General features: G+C 38.2%; 2 protein-coding genes across 3 annotated transcripts in view; one reads left to right on the top strand and one right to left on the bottom strand.

Moving 5' to 3' along the window:
- TBCCD1 (TBCC domain containing 1) overlaps positions 1–1,192 on the bottom strand; it is a 41,068-nt gene extending 39,876 nt beyond the window's left edge. The window contains exon 1 of one of the 2 annotated variants that reach the window (XM_079101472.1): positions 755–1,192. The gene's annotated coding sequence lies outside the window, so the exon portion shown is untranslated. The remainder of the gene's footprint in view (positions 1–754) is intronic. The other variant, XM_079101474.1, reaches the window with a different exon arrangement.
- Positions 1,193–1,337: 145 nt separating this feature from the next.
- On the top strand, positions 1,338–13,863 carry DNAJB11 (DnaJ heat shock protein family (Hsp40) member B11). Its single transcript, XM_079101491.1, is given in 19 exon segments — positions 1,338–1,622; positions 4,698–4,854; positions 6,760–6,857; positions 8,542–8,674; positions 9,643–9,785; positions 10,280–10,291; positions 10,293–10,360; positions 11,020–11,061; positions 11,064–11,076; positions 12,165–12,199; positions 12,202–12,236; positions 12,238–12,276; positions 12,752–12,760; positions 12,762–12,776; positions 12,778–12,861; positions 12,863–12,889; positions 12,891–12,915; positions 13,409–13,423; positions 13,426–13,863. Coding segments are annotated over 19 exon segments (1,077 nt in total). The 5' UTR covers positions 1,338–1,554; the 3' UTR covers positions 13,485–13,863.
- Positions 13,864–14,073: the final 210 nt, after the last annotated feature.

The raw sequence follows: 14,073 nt of genomic DNA, 5'->3' as shown, positions 1-14,073 counted from the left end.
GTTTTAAAAAAAAGAGTACCCATGTTAGTCTCTGAGGGAGGGAAGTATTTCAGGCAGAGGGAATAAGAGCTAGTGCCAAGGTCCCAGGAAGAATTTTGGTGTATTAAAGGAGAAGAGGGGCAGTTTTTCTGGATCAAGATAAGGTGTATGATAGGTAAGGGTATGGTGCCTTTTTTTCTTTTCTGAAGACTTTTTAAGTTAGCATAGAGATAGCCTTTTAGTCTAAGTGTAAATGAAAGGCCATTAGAGGTTTTTAACAAAGTGAGAAACATGACTTGACATTGAAAAAAAAAATCATGGAGGGGGTCCAGGGGTACATTAAAATACTGTATTAAGTTGTTAAATGCGGAGACAGGGAGATCAGTTAGGAGGCCTTTCCCCGGTAAGAGAGGATGTGACTTGGCCGAGACGTAGTAATGGCTATGTAGTAAACAGATTAAAGATGTAGTTGAGAGGTAAAGATTTGGATAGGTTGTACAGGAAAGGAATCAAGTAGACACCTAGAGTTCTGTCCTAAACAACTTGGTGGTGCGTTTACTGTGATGAGCAAAACCTGGGAAAATAGAGAATTAAAGAGTTCTGCTCATAACTGTAATATTTATTCATTGCATGCATACCATGTGCCACTGTGCTAAATAATTCACAGATTTTTTTTCCCCACTAAAAATTCACAATACTTTTCCAGTTAGGGCTTTGCTTTAGTTTTGTTAAAAAAGAAACAGGCTTGGACTTGGGAGGATGGGGAAGGTCTCACCGCTATGAAGTGCTGGCAGCCAAGTCTGAACTTGAGTCAGTCTGTCTCCACGGTCCCTTTTCTATAAGCTAGCAGACTTCTTTTCTATGAAACCGAGACAACTGCTTACGGGGTGGCCAGGATACTGTACGGTAAGACCTTCAAAGCGCTGTTTGAGTTGGCGCGAAGTGACAGCCCCGCCCCCTTCCGCCTTCTTCCCTCAGCGCCGGCACCCAGCATGTAGCTCAATGTGAGATTTCAGGACTTCCAAGCCAGCTAAAACCTCCCTCTCGCAATTGGTCGGTTCTGATGGAAAAGTCTCACGATTGGTGAAAAACCCAAAGAGGCGGGCGATAAGGAAGACTTGGTGTATCTCCGTGCCCTCACTTGGCACCAACCCCTGCCTTTCACGTAATTTTCTTCGACTCGCGGGAGCCGGGGCTGAGCTGCTCTTGTGGCGGCGCGATTCTTTGACGTTTCCTCTTCCAATTGGCCAGGAACTGCGGCTGCAGTTCCGAAACCTAACTGGCTACCCGCACCGCCTCGGAGGTGAAGTGTACTGCGCTGATTGGCTCCGAGGTGCCGGCCGCGTGTGATGTCCTGGGCAGCGATTGGCCCTCCCTTGCTGGGGGCTTCTCTCACCGGGACTTGGGACTCCCGGGAAGTGGACTGGCAGAGGCGGGGGCAAGCTAGCTGCCTGCCGACCAAGTAGGAGACCCCGGCGTGAGGCGGCCTCCCAAGGCCGGGAGCGCTGGCGAGCCGACGCGGCGGCTGCGGAGGCTGTAAGAAGTGGGTGGGACAGGAGCCGGCACGGAGGAACCATGGCTCCGCAGAACCTGGGCACCTTTTGCCTGTTGCTGCTGTACCTCATCGGGGCCGTGATCGCCGGGTGAGGAAGAGGCACTCGCGGGCATGGGGCCCGAGAGTCAGCTTTGCTGGGGAGGAGCCAGGGTGGGCAGTGGGTAGGGAGAGGTGGGGGAAGCCGGCTGGCCTTACTGAGGGAATGGAGAGGGACATCGTTGTGGTACGGCAATGGGACGGAGGAATGGGTAGTGTGGGCCAGGCTTTTGGGATGCGAGGGGAGCCTAGCGTGGTACCAGTGAGAGGACCTTAGATTCCTGAGGCCCTGTAGAGCTTTGCCCGGAAGAGTGGGAATTGAATGCAGTGCCAAACACAGCAGTTGAGGTTTGGAGGGAGTTTGGGGGGAAGAAAGTGGTTGTGAGCGGAAGCAGTGTCACGTAGAGCTGGGGAAGGAATGGGATACCTGACTAATGAAGATAGTGACAGCGCCATGCCGAAATTGAGGTGATGGACACGCCTTCGGTCAGAGATGTGTTGTACCCTCCGGAGCTGAATTAGAGGATGGTGAGTCCGGGACAGGCCATTAAAGAGCTGACATTAAAGTGGTAAGGTAAGAGAACAAACCTGGGACTGAAGAAAATTGAATTGTGAAGCAAAAAGACACTTTAGAGAGCCCTTGAACTTCCCAGCTTCCTAACTATTGAGCCTAGGCTGTCATGCCTCACTGTCTCTCTCCATGGTACCATCTTGAGAAACCAAATGTGTGAGTGAGAAGAGTTCACCAACAGGTAGTAAGGTGGGGTTTAACCTACACACCCTCACTCCACTTATGAATTATGTAACCTTGAAAGAAACATATTCTCGTCTGTAACACGAAAGCAGTATTGTGCCATCTTAGGCAGGGAGTAGGAACAGATGGACTCTGAAGAATCCGGCCAACCTTTAACATTCATGATCCTGTACTCCTGGTAACCCAAGATATAGTACCCCAGGCTCCTGTTTTAGAATGCAAAAAATAGTAGGTCTCATCCTCTGACAATTTATAGGATGTTTCCAATGGGGAAGGTACTACTTAGCATAGTTTTAAGATTAAGTATTTGTTCTCTTACACAAGTTTTTTTACCCTTTGCATGTAAGTTTAAACTTTGTTATCATTTTTTTCTTGTGAAACATCTTAAGTTCCTAAAAAATTAACTTCTAGATAATGCTTTATTGTTTTTTTAAATGTCTTTCTTAGTAATATTTACACAGAAAACTACAAGTACCCTAGGGTGTTTAATAAAATGCTAATATTAAATATTTTAAATCTCGTAGCTATAAACTTAAGTAATTCATAAAGGAATCTCTTAGGGAGTGTAATGTTGATGCTGAGCTAAGCCAGCCATCTTCTCCCTGCATTTTTCTGAGCTGTTCCCTTTTTATATGAAATATATTCTTAAGTGAGCCTCACTCTATATTAGCCCTTTTGTTACCTTTATTATTTATTTATTTTTGATACTGGGGATTAAACTGCAGGAATGTTTTACCACTGAGCTCCATCCCATCCCTTTTTAATTTTGAGAGAGTGTCTCACTAAGTCACTGAGGGTCTTGCTGAGGCCGGCCTCCAACTCATGATCCACCTACTTCAGCCTCTGGAGTTGCAGCCCTTTTGTTATCAATTATTTAATTCCCATCTCAAGATGTCAAGACTTTACAGATGGGGGAAGTATTTTTTCTCATGGAATCCTTTGTGGATGATAATTTAAAAAAAAAAAAAAAACACTGATAGATGGAATAAATTATTTTTTCTAAAGTGTGATCATATGATATAGTTTTTATATATCACCTGGGTCTTCGTATTGAAAGCATTTTTCTCTCCAATACATTTTAAAATTACCATCATTACTAAATCAGTCTCTATTGTGAGAAACATTTCCTATCCCCATTGTTGAAAGAATGCATTTTCAGAATAAATTCTGATGGCTAAAATTACTCTAGCAAAATGGATAGACTTTTTGTGAGTGTTCTTATTTATTATTTCATTCAATGAATATTTATTCAATGGTCTGGATATAATCCCTGCCTGAAAGTTTATCGTAGTCTTATTCCATCTTCCTATTACCACTTCTTGCAGAAATCCCCTTTATGATTAATTTGATTCCAGTATCATCTCTGACAAGGAGGCCAGTGGATCTCTCTCTTATCTCTTTGTTCATACCATAGGCATATTCACAACTAATGAAACACAGGCTCCTGCATGTGGGCTTTAGAAACTGTCTATAATACTTTATCTAGACAAACTTATAACTACTGAAAATGAGTGCAAGATTGGTATTTTCTCTTTCAGCAGAAAAATAATTACAATCCATACATCCAAATAGATGGGTTTTATTTTGTCTTTACAGTTGTTATTTAGGCTTTGACTTAACCTTTATTTTAACCTCTGAAGTTAACTTCAGTCACTTTCTCTTTAACATTTCTAAGTGTTACTATTAGGACATTTATGTCACATTATCTTTTTAAATAAAGAAAATCATCCTTTGAGATTGATATTTGACCTTTGGAAATAGTCAGAAGTTAGCTCAAACCAATATAGGGAAAAAGGGGAGAGTTAATTACATTTTATGGTATTATTGCCCAGAAATTACATGTAACCATAAAATAAGAAAATGGTTTCTTGACTGAAGGTAGTTCTAAAGAAGACTACAGCCAGGTGGGGTGGCACATGCCTATAATTCCAGCGACTTGGGAAGGTGAGGCAGGAGGATCACAAATTCCAGGCCAGCCTCAGCAACTTAGCAAGACCCTGTCTCAAAAAATACTAAGAGCTAGGAATGTGACTCAATGGTTAAGTGTCCCTGGGTTCAATCACCAGCACCAGAAAACAAAGAAGGAAAAAAGAGTGCCACCGATGTTTTGAATAACTGTCCAAAAAGTACATAGTCTCTCATTGTGATTATTTCAGTATATAAGACTCATTACAAATTCTGGCACATTAGCTATTAGTCAAGTCTGTGTGTGTGTGTGTGTGTGTGTGTGTGTGCATGCATGTTTCACATATACCTTCATTTTTGTATTTCTTTGCTTAGACACACACCTAAATGAAAAGGGGTAAAACCCTTTCACTTTTAAAAATGTAGTATATAAGTCTTTTTAATGACGTATTCTCTGCTCCTTTCCAGGCGAGATTTCTATAAGATCTTGGGGGTACCTCGAAGTGCTTCTATAAAGGATATTAAAAAGGCCTACAGGAAACTAGCCCTGCAGCTTCATCCTGACCGGAACCCTGATGATCCCCAAGCCCAGGAGAAATTCCAGGATCTGGGTGCTGCTTATGAGGTGAGTCAAGAAAGAAGATAAAGTATGAACAAAACCTGTAGATATAGAAAAGACCGTATAACATAGAGAAATACTCCATTTAGGTCACTTCCATTTAGAAACATGTAGATAAAAGTAAAAATAATACTTGGTGTTATATTGTACTAAATATTACATTCTTGTTGGTAGATGCCATTTCCTACCTTTTTAATATTTAATGAGAGGAGTAATGTTAAAAAAGAATGAATGAAAGTAGGATTGAGAAATTAATAATAGATTAACTGATTGATCTGCTAATCTATCAGTCTATCAGTTAGGGAAATTGAGCCAGAAATATAAAAACAACAACAAAAAAATACCTAAATGAGGATTGTAAACCAACATGCTCATATGGACATGGCAAATAATAGGCAGGGGTGTAAGATAAAACATAACAATGGATATTCTGCCACCATATTGGGAATCAATACAGACGGATCAAGATTGTTATTAACTGAAGCCTTCTTGCCTTCTTTCATTGGAGCAGATGTGACTGAACCCCAGTCAGTTTTTGCCATAAACAAATGCAAATACTGTCTTGCCGGATCTACCAATTTTTTAAGAGAAGCTGGAAATCTACATTTTTATAAATTCTCCTGATTGTAAAAGTTTTGGTAACTAATTAAATTTTTTTATTTTGCAGATCAAACAAAACATAGGTTAGTTTGAATTTACAGGATTAATCTAGAGGTCAAAACACTCGCAAGTGTACTCTCAATCTTCATGAGGATACTGTGAAATGCAGTAGAGCTAGGCAAATATTTATTCCCATTTTCTAAAAGGCACAGAAAAAAATTAAACTCTAAAAGTCATAGAGCTAAATTTTCTGAATTCAAGTTGAAAGACCCTGCAGATTGAAAAGGCTAGAAAGAAATATGAAAAAACAATTTTTTTAATGGGGATCCCAAAATCAAAATTAAAGAATCTACTGAACTGAAATAATGTCTTATACCATATGAACTCAGAGCTAGTGGGGTCTCCCCCTTTTTTCTCTCCATGACTTCAGTGATTCCTCACAACAGAAATTCTTAACCTGGGGTCCATAATTTGAGAGGGCTTATGTCCCCTCTTATATTGTATGTAACATTTCATTTGTTATTTATAATATTCCATATTTTGTATTATATTGTCCACGAATAGTTCCATTGTTTGCTAAGAACCCGATACTCAAAAAGTATTTTCAAAGGAAGCTGAATTTACAGTAAAGAATCTCTGTAAAGAATCTATCATGTAAAGATCTATCATTCTCTGATAGATCTCTGTCAGAGAATCTATTCTCTGTAAAGAATCTATCATGGCCTTTATCCATGAACTAGACAGGCTATGCATGTATCATTTATGAAATTGCAGTTTATATAATTCTAAGAACCTTTCTAGTTACTAGTTCAGATTTTCTTTTTTTCTTTGGACCATTCAAGCTTGATTGCCTTATATGTTATACATATACATATATTTTATACATAGTGCATCCTGAGTTATATGACAGATAGCATTCTTTTACAAATAGATTTCTACATATACCAATCTTGAAAAATAAAGCAGTATAACTCTTACTGAAAGGCCTATCATCCTATTCCCTTGACTTGCCTATCTTCTAATGTGTGCACATATTGGGGGGTATAGACATGTGGGGCCCAATGTTAAGACTGTCCTCCTAATGTAGTGCCTCCATCACTGATGACAGTCTGTCATAGTCATATCCTAGTTCAGATCCTAGTTTATAGTTTAAATAGATAATGTAACATAGTGGTTAATAGCATAAGCACTGGTGTTAAACTGCACAGAAAGTAAACCTGAGCAGTCATCTGAGTGAAAACAAACATAAATATGAATGTACATTAACTGAATATTACCTAATATGTTTTTTTCTTTCACTTTTATCCCCAGGTTCTGTCAGACAGTGAAAAACGGAAACAATATGATACATATGGTGAAGAAGGATTGAAAGATGGTCATCAGAGCTCCCATGGAGACATTTTTTCACAGTAAGTAATGTACCCACCTGCAAAGGATTAGTGTCCAAGAATGGATCACTTAGTAACTTAATGAGCTAAATTATTCTTGTAAGCACAGAAGAGAAAAAAAATTTCTATTCTCATACCCAGAGCTACCTCTCTTTCATCCTGTCAACAAGAGTAGGTAGTAATGTTAACCACCATTGGGGAAGAAATTAAGTGGAAGTTCTTAATCTCCTGCTACACATGGCTTTTGAGGAGTGCTAGGTGGCTGAAATAATAAACACTTCTTGGGGCCCTGGTTATTGACATTTGAACCTCCATATACCATAATACCATGTAGTAGATCTCACCTGGAGTTCAGGTGTGAAGTTACAAATGAAAAGATATTTGAATCTGTATTTTTATGGGGAGAGAGTTTCTTTCTTCAGATTCTTAAAGGATTCTGTGAACCCTTCCCCAAAACAAGTAAGAATCACTATTACATACAGTAGCTTTCCCCATTTAGTGTTTGGGGGTGACGGTAGATTTTTAGGACTTGTAAAGATGTGTGAGTAAATGATTGGGATATCTTCCTCTTCTCAAGGATTATATTGTCTGTTTTAGCCTATTGGAGAAGTGTCTATTCTCCTTGATCATTCAAGCACACCTGTAATCTCAGCAACTTGGAAGGCTTCGGTGGGAAAATGGCAAGATCAAGTTCAGCCTCAGCAACTTAGTGAGACACTGGCTCAAAATAAAAAATAAATAGGACTGGAAATGTGTCTCCATGGTAAAGCTCCTGTGGGCTCAATCTCCAGTACCAAAAAACAAAAACAAAAAAAAAAAACAATAAAGTGCTCCCTAGGGATGTCAGGAAGTGAAAAGGCTTCTCTTACGTCCACCCCCATCCTCCCTTCTTACTTTTAAATTCAGGAATGCATTCACCAGGGTTATTGGTGGGAGAGGAAATTATATAGTTGTCATCATCACTGTGCTAATATCTGAGATTTCTTAATTACACAGAGATTAACATTAAGATTAGAATACCTGCACAAATGAAGGTCACTGTTGTTGTTGTTGTTGTTGTTGTTGTTTTTTAAGAGTGATTCTTTTTTATTTACAAAAGTTAATTTTGATTTTGTAGAGGCCAGAACTTACTTATCCTTAAGAATTAGAATTTTATTAAGCCGATGCTAAGCTGATTATTTTATTAGCTTATTTAAATATGTGCCCAGGATTTTGGCACAGAGTAGTAGCTTCTTTCATCAAGGTTACTGCTGAAAAATATATAAAGTGAACATTATGTATGTTCAAAATTGCCCTTAAAAATTTCTTAAGTTACCATTAAGCTCAGCTTTATACAGTGTTATATATACTATATTCTTTCTTAATAAGTTCACTATGTCTGGATTTTCCTCAGTGTCAAAATAATGTTTCATTGAGTCCAACATTGACTTCACTGGCATATGGTAGGTGTATATGCTATGCTATTTGTATGGACCATACTGTTTAAAAAAATTTTTTTTTCTTGTAGACAGCAGTACAGTTGCAATGTAGTTGATATTATGTTAATTAAAATTGTATATGACATATGACTCCAATGTATTGAAAATGTCTTTGAGTTCTGTGCATTGTATTGATAGGAAGCAATGTTTTATAAATTTGAAAGAAAACTAAATGATTGTGACATAAACTCAGATTTCTTTTCTGATGATTTCACACTTACCTATAGCTTCTTTGGAGATTTTGGTTTCATGTTTGGAGGAACCCCTCGTCAGCAAGACAGAAATATTCCAAGAGGAAGTGATATTATTGTAGATCTAGAAGTCACTTTGGAAGAAGTATATGCTGGAAATTTTGTGGAAGTAAGTTTAAACAACACAGCTATTCATGTTTACTTCCAGAATTTGAATTTTTGACTAAAACTTAGAGTTTTCAGTGTACCTACTCTGTCTTTGAGAGAATGAAGGGGAGTGACTGAAATTGAATTAATCATAATCCTTGGTTCATGATGCAGTTGTCATTTTTTTCATAAGCTAATGTCTACTCAGACTAGGAACTAAGTCATTTGTTTTGTTAAATATATATCAATACCTGAATGATGTATTATTTATTGGTTTTGAGTTTGTAAAAATGATATAGCATTTATTATCTTTTGGGGCTAATTTTTTTCTGCTATTACGTTACTAGGACTTATCCTTGTTATTGCTTAGAACTATAATCCCGCTGAATAAAATTTTATTGTGACCACCATTATCTGTGGCATTTAGGTTTTTCCCAGACTTTTTTCAGTTTCAAATAGTGCTTTTATGAACATTCTTATACATATTCTAGGTATACATGAGCAAGAATATCTCGTGGTGGGTAATATATGAGTAGAATTGCTGGGTAAAATGAACCAGTATTCATGTTTTATTGGTTTTGAGATTGATTGTGCCACACTTGTACCAACCGTTTATGAAAATTTTTAGATTTGCTAACTCTAATATTTGGAATGATTAGACTTCTTAATTTTGCCCTTCCAATAGGTATAAAACATTATCTCACTTAGCTCAGTAGTACTTAGTTGTGGCTTAGAATTCTAATGCTGATATCAAACACCTTATATTTCAATTCACTTCTTCTTCCCTCTCTTTTCCAAGTTCAAAATTTGAGTCATTTAAGTATATGTTTACTTCATTCCTTTTTGAGGGTTGATTTGGACTCTTCAAAGAGTTTTGTCAGCTTAGGTCTCCCTGATGGGTAGTTTGCCAGAGAAGGGGAGTTCCCAGTCCAGACGTGTGTAGAGTCCTAATTCATTAAGGAAACTAAAGGCTATTCATGCATTTCTTAGGTAGTTAGAAACAAACCTGTGGCAAGGCAGGCTCCTGGCAAACGGAAATGCAACTGTCGGCAAGAGATGCGGACCACCCAGCTGGGCCCAGGGCGCTTCCAGATGACCCAAGAGGTGGTCTGTGATGAGTGCCCTAATGTTAAGTAAGTGAAATCACCTCCGTGGTTCCACCAAGAAACACCTGGATAATCTCATTTGTCTAATAAAGTTTTTATTGTTCATACTTAACTCTCCCTTCCTCTTCTAACAATGTTTCACCAAAGGATAGAGCAAATAAATGTGTGTTTGAAAATTTTTCCTGAAATATTTCTTCTACATATCTCCTTTTTTGTTTCTAAACTAATAAGCATCACCCTTTATGTCCAAAGATACTAACAAATATTAATGTTTCCTTCCTACTTGAACTATTAGTGCATTCTTATATGTTTATGTAATGCAAATGGCTTTGCCCTGAATTTGTCATGTAGAAGATGTAAACAAATCTCAGAGAGCTTTGTGAAGTAGAGTTATACTAATAGTCAGAAAAATATACTAATAGAAAAAAATACTAATAGAGCTCTGATAAAATGGATAAAACTTTATATAGGGGTTACATTTATATTTTCATTTTATTTCCTTTTTAATTCTTTTGTCTCAGATTAGTGAATGAGACGAACACTGGAAGTAGAAATAGAACCTGGAGTGAGAGATGGCATGGAGTACCCCTTTATTGGAGAAGGTGAAATATTGATGTTTTTATTATCTAACTCTGTTCTCTGCTTATGAATACCTCGCACTTCTGCCTCAGCCCATACTCCTTATGACTACATGGCAAATGAAATGTATAATTCTAATACTCTTTCAGCCAGTTTTTAGGATATAGAAAGCCTTTTATTGACAGCATGCTTAGTCACATGAAGCATTAGCATTACTGATTATCCTTTGAACATCAAGGCCAAAAGTTGTCAGATAGTCTAAGTTTTATCAAAATTTAGGGTGGCCAGGCCTCAATGAATAGATTACTTTACTCATCAGTGAAAGAGAATATGTAACTCTAGTGTGGGCATTAATTAGATGTTCTCAGACCCTCATTTTTGGACTTAAATTTAAAACTCTAAAAGAAAAAAAGCTTTAAGACTTCAAGTTCAGAAAATTGGTGAATCATTCTTTGTTTAGGAAATAGGTCAAGTTATTATTGCTCTGCCTGAAGCACAGGTGATCTTCACTAATGACCTGAAACTTGATATAACCAGGGCTGAGACTGTGCCCTAACAGACTTGACAGAGCCAGTGCCTTAGGCACTGGTTTTAAACATTTCTCTCAACTTCCCAATAGATCTGTAGTGTTCTACTTGTGTGACTTCCCATATTCTATAACCTATAATCTGCTTCTGACCAGGTGAGCCTCATGTGGACGGTGAGCCTGGAGACTTACGCTTCCGATCAAAGTTGTCAAGTAGTAATCAATTTTAGAGGCCATCTCCTCTGCCGTCTGCTCTCAGTACATCAGATTGGTAGAGAGGACGCCTCCGAATTTGTTTCCTCTGTTATTCATGCCCATAATACTACAAGTGATTATTTGTAACTCTTTATAATCCTGAAAATTTGAGATTGGGCCCTGGGAGTGAGCTTCAGTTATTTATTTACTTAGAACATAAAAATTCAAAAGATATCGAAGGAAGGAATAGAGAAAAGTAAGGAGCTGTAAAGAGAGTCATACAGGAAAAGGGAACCAAAGAGACCTGAGATTTTTAGCTGAGGGTTCGCTGCACCATTCAAGAATGTGAGGCTTTCCCATAGGAAGGGACCTTTCTATACATAACTTGCATCTTGTCTGTTTAGAGAGGCTGTTGAGATAGTCGTTTTTGCCTAGGACTTGTGATTGTCTTGTTGTAGTATCTCTCTTGTTTACCAGTTGGATACTTCTTTATGTAAGAATGTTTCTTTGAAATTCCCACTGGAACATGGGAAGTGGTCTGTCTGTGCATGACTTCCCTCATGCACTCTTTATGTTCAGTTGATTATTTTTCCCCAGCTTTTCTTGCCTATCTTGTCTTTCTCATCACTTTGTGAGAAAATTAGAACATGTGCGTTCCCTGAATAAAACCTGGTACCTTCTCAAGTCCTTGTCTTTGCCAGAATTCCCTCTAGCCTGTCCCCCACTTTCCCCTGCACTGGCCTTATTCGCATCTCTAGAGCCCCCCTTGGCTTTGTGAACCAAGCCCAGAAACCTCTATAGACCTAATTCTGAAGCTCATCTCCCCAGCCCCTGCTACCAACATTTTTTCTCTCTTTTCCATAACCTAATGACTGATAGTTTTTCCTTATATATGTTGGCTTCTGCCTGTGAACTCTTAAGAATAGGATTTAGTAAGACTTACATAGTCTTATTATCCTCAGTTAATGCTATTGCACAAAAGTATGTCTAACAAGTGCTCACTGTTTGAAAAGAATGTTGTTCATCATTTTCAAGATCTTTCTAGCAACTTTTGAACTCTTGCCAATACAAATGGAAGTAATTATTTTTATCTTACTGTTTTTTAGGCACAGAATATTTGAAAGGAGAGGAGATGATTTGTACACAATGTGACAATCTCACTAGTTGAGTCTCTGGTTTGGCTTTGAGATGGATATTACTCACTTGGATGGTCACAAGGTAAACAAAGCAATTTACTTCTTTTTGAAGACTCTAGGTGGGTGGTTTTAGATTACTAATCTCAGTCACTTCCATTGTAGAGAATCACAGGAACTTCTTTCTAATTCTTGTTCCAGTCTTCTCTCCTTACTGTGCTGCCAGTGTCCAGCAATAACAGTGCCACGACCTTTTTGGCTGCTCAGAGTTGATTTGCACAGCCTTTGACAGTCTTGTTCTTAGAGGTTCCCAAGGTTTCCACTGGCGAAACCTTATTGTTATTATTTTTTAAAACTGGCTTATGTGTTTGATTTTTCTTAGCATTTTTTAAAAAAAACTTTTTTTTTTTTTTTTTGACTCTTATCCTAATGATGTTACCCTCATCCTTTCTTTGTTTGATCTGTGACATTAGCTTTGTGTACCACTGCTCACTAAAGCTTCGTGATGTTACTTTGGATGTGTTTAGGTCCTGCTCCAGTACATTCCCTTTGCTTTTCAGGTACATATTTTCCCGGGATAAGATTCACCAGGCCAGGAGCCAAGCTATGGAAAAAGGGAGAAGGGCTCCCCAGCTTTGACAACAACAACATCAAGGGCTCTTTAATAATCCACATTTGATGTGGATTTTCCAAAAGAAACAGTTTACAGAGGAAGCAAGAGAAGGTAGGGGTATAATGAAAGTGCGTGTATGCATGCCTTTGCACGCCTCTGTATGTGTGGTTATGTATGTATATGAGAGTAGAGCGACATTAAAAACAAAACCTTCCAGTGACATAAGACATTAGCCGTTAACACTACTGGAACACAAGGATAGCAGTGAACAAACTCATCTTTTCTCTGTAAAAGCAATAATGAAAGTCCTGTGGTCAGTGTGTTGAAGGTTGTATGAGCAGGCTTTGAAACCTAGGTGTTTAGGAGTGAAGCAAGCTCACTCAAAATGAATGAGCCTGGACCAAGCTGTAAAAGGGAGGCCATGTACAATAGGAGGATGAGAAGCTTAGAAATGTGTTTGATAACTGGCTGAAAAGGGCCCCAGTTTGGTGGTATTAAATAATAAATGGAAAGGTGGTAAAAGAGGTTAAAACTGAGAAGAAGAACAAAGAGGAAGAAATGAAGCTTACCTGGAGAGTTTTCTTTCCCCCCCACCATCCCCCAGGTATCAAACAGCTACTGAACAAGGATCAGTGCAGAAGATATACAATGGACTGCCAAGGATATTAAGAAGTGAATAAAATTGGACTTTGTTGAAAAATAAGTGAATCAGCGATATTTTATTATCTGCAGGGGTTTTTTTTTTGTGTGTGTTTTTGTTTTATTTTCAATATGCAAGTTTGACTTAATTTTTTTTTCCTAATGACCGTCATGACATGAATAAGAGGGCTTCAGTTTGTCCATTTGCATTCAGACAAGAATGACCAGCAAAAGGTTAACTAATACCTCTCCCTTTGGGATACAATGTCTGGTGCTGCCACCTGAGTTCAAGAATTAAAGCTTCAAGAAGACTCCAGGAGCAAAAGAAATAATATAAAGGGTTGGAGAAAATTGTTAGTTATTTCATTCCAGATGCCAACTGGAGAAGTCTGTTTTTAAATACATCTTGTTATTTTTCTTGACTCCCTCTGTTTCTTTTCTTCCTGTGAGCTAGTTGAGTTTTTCTCCCATAGGCAAGAAGGACACACAAGCATGCACAAAAGACTGATGCAATCCAATTCTCATACCCCATGAAACACGCATGGAATCTTCTAACAGAGCTTGAAGAAACAAGCTTAGGAAATAGCGTATATGAATGAAAATTACATGAAGATTGAATTGTCTTTGAGA

Source organism: Sciurus vulgaris (assembly GCF_902686455.1).
Source record: "Sciurus vulgaris genome assembly, chromosome: 10".
NCBI classification, from domain to species: domain Eukaryota; kingdom Metazoa; phylum Chordata; class Mammalia; order Rodentia; family Sciuridae; genus Sciurus; species Sciurus vulgaris.
This window is presented reverse-complemented; position numbering and strand designations above follow the sequence as displayed.